This window comes from Ammospiza nelsoni, chromosome 7, assembly GCF_027579445.1.
Source record: "Ammospiza nelsoni isolate bAmmNel1 chromosome 7, bAmmNel1.pri, whole genome shotgun sequence".
NCBI lineage: Eukaryota > Metazoa > Chordata > Aves > Passeriformes > Passerellidae > Ammospiza > Ammospiza nelsoni.
Window position 1 is genome coordinate 38,940,770 of NC_080639.1, and position 8,351 is coordinate 38,949,120.

An 8,351-nucleotide genomic window follows, 5' to 3' on the forward strand; every position below is an offset into this window, starting at 1 on the left:
CCTTGTCCTCCTCTTCCTTCTCTTTGTCCACCTCCTCTTTGTCCTCCTCCTCTTTCTCCTCCTCCTCTTTCTCCTTCTTCTTTCCCCTCCTTCTTTCTCCTTTCCTTTCCTTTCCTTTCCTTTCCTTTCCTTTCCTTTCCTTTCCTTTCCTTTCCTTTCCTTTCCTTTCCTTTCCTTTCCTTTCCTTTCCTTTCCTTTCCTTTCCTTTCCTTTCCTTTCCTTTCCTTTCCTTTCCTTTCCTTTCCTTTCCCCTCCTTCTCTTCTTTTCCCCCTTCTCTTCCTCATCCTCTTTGTCCTTCTCCAACTTCTCCTCCTATACTCTTTCTCTTCTCTTCTCTTCTCTTCTCTTCTCTTCTCTTCTCTTCTCTTCTCTTCTCTTCTCTTCTCTTCTCTTCTCTTCTCTTCTCTTCTCTTCTCTTCTCTTCTCTTCTCTTCTCTTCTCTTCTCTTCTCTTCTCTTCTCTTCTCTTCTCTTCTCTTCTCTTCTCTTCTCTTCTCTTCTCTTCTCTTCTCTTCCCTTCCCTTCCCTTCCCTTCCCTTCCCTTCCCTTCCCTTCCCTTCCCTTCCCTTCCCTTCCCTTCCCTTCCCTTCCCTTCCCTTCCTCCTTCTTCTCCTTCTCCTTGTCCTGTCCCTCCCTCAGAAAGCCCCACGGTGGCACAGATCCCATTCCTCCCTGGCTCCCCATGGATCTCTAACCCATGGATTTTCTCACAAACAGCAAGCAGAGGAAGAGAACGAGCTGAGGAAAAAGCAGGAACAGGCCTTAATGGAAAAACTCATGGAGCAAGAAGCATTGATGGAGCAACAGGACCAAAAGGTATGGCACAGACACAGCTTCCAGGTGGGATTGGGTTCCTGATTTTCAGCAACCTCAGCTCCAAGTGAGGAACTGTAGTTGCCTACAAAGAGTCTGGAAGTTTTTATGGAGGGAACTGGGATGGGCTGGCAAAGTTCCAATGTGTGTTCTGCTGCTTTGGAAGTTGGCAAAATGAAGGAAAACTAAATAGGTGGAAAGTTGCAATGAGCTAAACTTCATCCTTCCCTGACTTCTCCATGGAGCGGGAGCAAGAAAGGAGGAGAAGGAGAAAGGGGAAGGAGGAAAAGAAGAGAAGGAGGAGGAGAAGGAAAAGAAAAGCAGGAGGAGAAGGAGGAGAAAAAGGAAAAGAAAAGCAGGAGGAGAAAGAGGAGAAGGAGGACAGGAAAAGAAAAGCTGGAGGAGAAAGAGGAGAAGGAGGAGAAAAAGGAAAAGAAAAGCAGGAGGAGAAGGAGGAGAAAAAGGAAAAGCAGGAGGAGAAAGAGAAGGAGGAGGAGAAGGAAAAGAAAAGCAAGAGGAGAAAGAGAAAGAGGAGAAAAAGGAAAAGCAGGAGGAGAAAGAGGAGAAGGAGGAGGAGAAGAGTATAGGAGAAGAACTGGGGGGAGGATGATGAGGAAGAGGAGAAAGAGAGGAGGAGGAGGACGAGGCTGTTCACAGCCTTGGGAATGGGTGGGAATGGCAGTTCCTGTGGGAGTTGCTGGGGCCCAGGGGCGAGTGAGGCTCAGAAGCAGCCCAGGAGAGGGACAGCTCCCTGCTGACCATGCCCCGTGTGTCCCAGTCCCCGTCCCACAAGAGCAAGCGGCAGCAGCAGGAGCTGATCGCGGAGCTGCGGCGCCGGCAGGTCAAGGACAACCGGCACGTGTACGAGGGCAAGGACGGCGCCATCGAGGACATCATCACAGGTACCTCTGCCAGCTGCCATCCCAGCCATGCCCTGGGGATCTGCCCCCCCTCCTTTGCTCCCCTCCTGCTTGTGTGCTGTGGAGCCAGTGCAGAAGGTTCTGCTCCTTCTCTTCCAGCTTGGGGGACATCCGCAGGGTTGTAGGGCAGGCAGGGAGTGCCTGGTGCCAGCCCCGTGGATCTGTCCCAGATCCCTTTTTACTCCCCACAAATGGGATCAGGGTCAGGATGAAGAGCCTCTGTTCTCATTAAAATTGATCCCAGAAATCCCTCAGTCAGCCCCCAGCAACCCCAAACTGCTCCAGGTTTTCCTGCTGATCCCAGAGGGAAGGGACACAGCCCCTGGTGCAGCCAGGCACAGTCAGGACTTGGCTGCAAATATTTGCTGATTGAGGGAGCCACCTGAACTGCATCTTTCCCAGGAATGAAATCCTTTTTAACACTTCCAGCTTCTGGGATTGCAGAACGGGGAGTTTTCCACATGTTTTTCACCTGTGGTGTGGAAGGAAAATGATTTAACACCTCAGGAGCTTCACAAACTCCAGTTCCTTGCACATAGCCCAAAAATAAAAGTCTTTGCCAACTGCTCCTGGAAGTTTTCCACAGGAGTTTTTCCTGCAGAAGGGCAGGAGAGCTCTTTGATCCCTCACTAAGGAAGCCAGGGAATTTTTGCCCAATTGGATGAAGTGTGTGAAGCTTGCCCAACTCCTTTTAACCTTGATTAATGGCCCTGAGATAACATTCCTCATTAAAGGGCAGGGTGGCAATAATATCCAACCTGGCATTGCTTCCACAACTCCTCCGGACTCCTGGGACTCCATTTAATTGGAAAAATGGTTTTCCTGCTCTGTGGAAGGAACAGATTGTGTGGCAGATGCCCATCCCTATGGAAAAAACCATCTAGGGGAGAGGGTGCCAGGCTCCAATTAAACATTTCCTGCACTCTTGTGCCTGGATTTGCCCATTTTGGGACCTCAAGTCATGGAGGAGGAAAGGTCAGGCATGGAAGGTCAGGTAGGACCAAGGTCACCTCCCCCTCCCTGGAGATCTCCCAGGAAATCCTGCACCTCCCCATCTCTGGGAGTGCTCCAGGCCGGGCTGGATGGGGTTTGGAGCACTCTGGGACAGTGGAGGGTGTCCCTGCCCATGGCTGGGGTGACACCGGGTGGGATTTAAGGTCCCTTCCAACCCAGATCATCCCAAATGCCAAGGTATTCCCACAAACCTGTAGCACACCTTAAAGCAAGATCTTCAAGGCAATTATTTTATATAGAGGGGGAATGGCTTTAAGATGAAGGACGGGTCAGGGATTGGGCAGGAATTCCTGGCTGGGCAGGTGGAGTGGCCCTGGCACAGGTGCCCAGAGCAGCTGTGGCTGCCCCTGGATCCCTGGCAGTGTCCCAGGCCAGGCTGGACAGGGCTTGGAGCAGCAGTGGAAGGTGTCCCTGCCATGGCAGGCTGGGATGGGATGAGTTTAAGGTCCCTTCCCACCCAAACCAGGCTGGGATTCCACGAGTGGATGAAATACCTCCTGAAGCCTCAGGGCCACCTTGTCCCAGGGCCAGTGAGGAGCAGGCTGGAGCGTGTCCCAGTGTCCCAGAGGGAGCCCTGAGGTGTGCCCTGCTGGAGCAGGCTGACCGTGGTTTGTGTGTGGCTGTTGTTGTTCCCATGCAGTGCTGAAGACGGTGCCGTTCACCGCCCGAAGCGCCAAGCGCGGCTCTCGGTTCTTCTGCGACCCTGTTGTCCCTGAGGAATTCCATTACTAAACTCTCCCTCTTTCACACCTGACGCTCTTAGAAACCAGGAAGGTCGCTGTAGACTTTTTGCCACTTTGTTTGTGCGGATCTCAGCCAGGAGTCTGTGACTGTTGAGTGTGTAGTGGTGTCCAGCGTCCTCCTGACTCTGTAGTGGTGTCCCCTCTGTTGCACGTCCTCTTCATCCCATCCCTGTTCCCATCCCATTCCATCTGGCTGTCCTCGTGTCCCATAGAACAGCAAGCTGGGAGTCACTGGGATGAGTCTCCTGCAGTGCAAGGGCTGAGGAGCCCAAGCAGTGACAGCTCACCTGGCTGGTGTCACCTCGGGGTGCCGTGCATGTGGCACCTCCGAGTGAATTCCAGGCTGCATGACCTTGGGAATGGCCTTGGGGATGGCTTCTGGCTCGGGAATGACACCCATGGGGTGGTTTAGGAATCCTAACGAGCCCCTGCATGTTCAGCTGCATGGGGTGGAACAGCGGGGTGAAATCTCTCCTTGTTCTGTCACGTCCATATTTAACTCTTTTATTCCATGCCAGTTCCATGCCAGCTTTATTTCATGGGATCAGGAATTCTCTGTGAATGAGGCTGGGCTCAGTGTGTGGAGCAGGGGAGTGGGGAGCAGGGCTGGGGGCTGGGATTTGGGAATACAGGGCAGAACCACCAGAATGGCGTCAGTGCAAACCTGACATGGAACTGATTCCCATCGTGGTGTCCGTCACCCGGCATGGCCCTGGACACTGTTGTCCTCATTAAGGACTCAGCTTAAGAAGCCAGCAGTGTTCCTCCCACTGTTCCCTGTGTAACTCCATCAGTGCTGCCAATAAATGCACAAACTAACCCACTCCATGGTTCTGTGCTCTTCCGGGTTCTCTCTGTGTTCTCTTCCTGGAGCCAACCTTCAAAGCAGCTTGGAACTGGGCTAGGGAGCAGCCTCCTGTCCCTCCTGCCCCGTCTAACCCCTCTTGCTCTGTGGTTTCTGCCCGGGAGGTTTGAACACTGACTTGCTTTTCATTCTCCATCCCATTTTTTTACTTAACCATCATTTTTTTTGTGTTCTGTTTGTTTTTTTTTTCTTTGTTGTTTTTTGTTTTTGTTTTTTTTTCTGTTTAGCCCTAAAGAAGAATAATATCACTAAATTTCCCAATGTTCACTCGAGGGTAAGGATTTCTTCTAGCACAGCCGTGGTGGAGGATTCCCAGAGCTGGCAAGCATCTCTTTTTACTTGGCTTCCTCCTCTCTCTCTGTGCCAGGCAGCTGGTGGTAGATGTGGCTGAGCTAATACTGGTGAGACCCTTGAGGCCACTTGAGACCCAGATCCTTGATTTTCACCTCTGGAGGTGCAGGGATCCACAGGATGTTGGCTGGTGACCATCATCACACTGTTTTGGCCACTTCTTCTCAAGTTGAGCCCAAAACAGTTTTGTCCTCAAGTGCTGTTGGTTGGTGACCATCTTCGCACTCCATTTTGGCCATTTTAATTCAAGCTGAGCCCAAAATAATCTTGTCCCCAGGTGCTGTTGGTAGGTCATCACCATCACACTCTGTTTTGGCCATTTCTCTTCAAGTCTAGCCCAAAACAGTTTCCTCCCTAGTGTTGCAGCCCCACAGTTGGGTTCTGCATGAAGTGGACAATCTCCAACTCCAGGTGTGGAGAGGGGAGAGCTGAGAAGTTTGGGACTTCTATGTGACCCCCAACACAAGTTATCCAGGAAATCTGAGGGATTTGCCCAATCCAAGACAAATTTGTTGGCCAGGAGACCAGTATTTGAACCGGAATTGTCTTTAGTGCCTGTTCTCTTGTAGATGCACAGGTGACAGCACATGTAGCACCTGTAATGGGCTTCCACCATCCCATCCATCAGTTTTCTCCCTCTTCCATCCATCCATCCATCCATCCATCCATCCATCCATCCATCCATCCATCCATCCATCCATCCATCCATCCATCCATCCATCCATCCCACCCCATGCTCAGTGTTCCCTCCCGAGCTCTCCCCTCCTTTGGCTGATTAAACATCACTTCATCCATGGAACGCAGCTGGAGAATCCCAACCCAGTGCCAGCTGCTTTTCCCAGGACACCTCCTTTACATCTTGGAGGGCCTTGCCAACCTGAACATTCCATGCTAAAGGGGATGTATGGATCTTAAATCCATCCCGGCATGCCTCAGCTAGGGTCACACACCCGCCACGAGGAACATCCTCCAGCTCAGGTGTGTGGGAACATGCAGGAACATCCCAAACCGCCTGGCTGGGCTCGAGCACCATTCCCACAGCACCATTCCCACCAGCACCCCAATCCCACCAGTATTAACCGGCCGCTGGGGCGCGTAGCTCGGGCACATCCATCCTTCCCCGCGCCGCTGCGCCCCGTCCCCGCTCCCGTGCTCCACAAGCTGCTTTGACTGGCTTCCAGCGGGCCTTCGCGTGTCTGTCGTGCCGTCCGCGCGTCCGTGTGTCCCGCGGGGCGCTGCTGACTGCCGGCTCCCCGCAGATCTCCGGAACCAGCCGTACCGCCGGGCCGACGCGCTGAGGAGGAGCGTGCGCCGCCGCTTCGACGAGCACGGGCTGCGCTCCAACGGCGCCGAGCTGGCCATGTGAGCGCGGGCTGGGCGCGCCCCGCCCGCTCCGGGGAACACCGACCTCCTCATCCTCCTCCTCCTCCTCCTCCGCAGGGACCCCGGCCCCGCGCCGGGCTCTCCGCGCCAAGTGCCTCAAATGGAAGCTCCTGCTCCGACGGATCCAAGCAATAGGATTGGGCTTGGTTGGGTTTCTCCGGGCTCTGCCGAGACTCTGCAGGATTTGTAACCAAAATGTAAAATAGGGGTTGGGTCGGGGGGTTGGGTTGGTGAGAGCGAGGGCTCCCGTGGGCCAGACTGGTTGGAAACTGGGAATACTGGGACATGCTTGGCTTTTAACGCTGGGCCGAGGGGCAGGCCCGGCCTTCAGCTGCACTTAACAGCTCTTTTTTAATTCAATCTACAAAGACATTTGAGGGCTTTCTGTGCCTGGAATTAAAATAATCTCAAGGAATAACCCAGCCCTTTTCCCAGCCCATGCAGCCTCCACATGGAAGGCGGGCCCGCAGTCCCAGGGCTAGGACTGGAACAGGAGGTGCCCCAGCCCAGCGCGGGGGTCTGGGATGTTCCGGGGCTTTGGCTGGGTGACCGAGGCAGGCAGCATTTTGATAACAGCATATTTATTAATTAGCACTAAGCAATTAACACCCAGCAATCAGTATTAGGCTCTGAGGACCAGTGCAGTCCAGTTCGTGGCAGGGGGATTCCAGCCCTGCTCCGGCTCAGATCCCTGCTGAGGCTCCTTTGGAAGGGAAGCCCAGCCTGAAACTCCCGGTCGGGTTTAGGTTCTCCATGGCATTTTCCGAGCCTAAAAAGGGACAGGGGGCAGATTTAGGACCACGGTGCCCCTCCCTGTGCCCCGGAGCAGCGGGATCAGGATGGATCCCACTCCCTGCCAGCAGCAGCCAGGAGTTGGGAAGAGCTGGACTGAGGAGAAATTCATCCTTCCCAAATCCCATTAACTTCCAGCTTCCCTGCCTGGGCTCATCCATCTGTTAATTGTAAAATTTCTTGTATAGTATTTAACCACTGAATTTCTTTGCCCTTTTCCATTGTGCTCCTGTGAACCACTGGTGAAGGTCCCTGTTTTGTTTTTTTTTTTCCCTTCTGGATAATGTGTAGTTATATGATAATCTGTTTTTAAATGTACAGATATTTTGCTACAAAATTGGTGCAGTTTTTTATGGTTTTTACACTTCCCCCCAATTTAGCCTCTGGGTAATATTGTAAATATTGTTTAAAAGAAAATAAATGCATCAAGCCTGTGCTATACAATCTGAATGTTATTTTAACTTATAGTTTTTGTTTTTATATTTAACTAAAAGGACAGTTTTGGACTCAGAGTTACCACATTGACCAATTTCCAGGAATTTTTCCTTGAAAAACTGCCAAGTTTTGCATTTACAGCACTGTGTACTTGACCTGCTAAAGAGAACATGCCACTGTTGGAATGAGCGTTTGGATCAAAGAAAATTGGATAATTTGAATTTCAAATTTCAGCACTTGTTGGGGTATAAGCACTAAATCTCATTTTCTTCAGCTCAAAGGTATTTTTATAATAAAAGCCCAGAATGAAAGCCAAGCTGGCATGTTCTCTTTAATATTTTTCTAGTCATAGATCTGCTTCTTTAGCAAGATTAGAAGTGTTTCTAAAGCAGTTCACGTTCCTTTCCTGGTCTGTTCCTGCCATAAAATCAAATAAACTATTTACACTACTACACTGAAATCCAGAGGGGTTTTTTGGGTCACTTTTACCTGGTTTTCCTTTCCCAAAAAATGCTGATATTTGCTAGGTGAACACCTGGAGCTTGTGTGGATGAAGACAGAAAGAATTTTGAAAGAATTCTTTGTTACTCTGGAAGAGGCTGAGGGAAGAAATTTGGGGTGTGGATGTTCCTGGGAGACACCAGGAGAGAAATAAATGGTGATTAATATTTGCCAGAAATGCACTCAAAACAATCCAAATATTTAAGGCCTAAATAACTTGAATTTTAGTATTAAATGTAATTTTTTAAAAGGGTTTAATAAAATTATTCTAAGGGGTGGTCAGGATTAACCAGCACAGCCAAGGTTTTAACATTGATGGACACAGTTAAAACTCATCCATCCAAAATAATTAAATAATTGATCAAAAATAATTAATTTGGATAAAATTCCTTCCAGTTTCCAGGCAGGAATGCAGAGGTTGAGCTGTTGGCTGTGCTGGGGCTGCCACAGGAAAAAAACTGGGCTGGAGAAATCAGAAAGAGGAGAAAAACACCAAAAAAAAGCTGGAAAAATAAGCCCGAACTCAATTCCCTG

General features: G+C 50.7%; 1 protein-coding gene across 5 annotated transcripts in view; it reads left to right on the plus strand.

Moving 5' to 3' along the window:
* FMNL2 (formin like 2) overlaps window positions 1-7,776 on the plus strand; it is a 115,331-nt gene extending 107,555 nt beyond the window's left edge. For 2 of the 5 annotated variants that reach the window (XM_059476055.1, XM_059476058.1), the window contains 3 exons: window positions 718-816; window positions 1,592-1,715; window positions 5,966-7,776. In XM_059476055.1, coding sequence (XP_059332038.1) covers window positions 718-816; window positions 1,592-1,715; window positions 5,966-6,072 — 330 coding nt within the window. In that variant the 3' untranslated portion in view covers window positions 6,073-7,776. Of the gene's footprint in view, window positions 1-717; window positions 817-1,591; window positions 1,716-3,387; window positions 3,522-4,582; window positions 5,216-5,965 lie in introns of those variants that run through there. The other 3 variants (XM_059476057.1, XM_059476053.1, XM_059476054.1) reach the window with 3 other exon arrangements.
* Window positions 7,777-8,351: the final 575 nt, after the last annotated feature.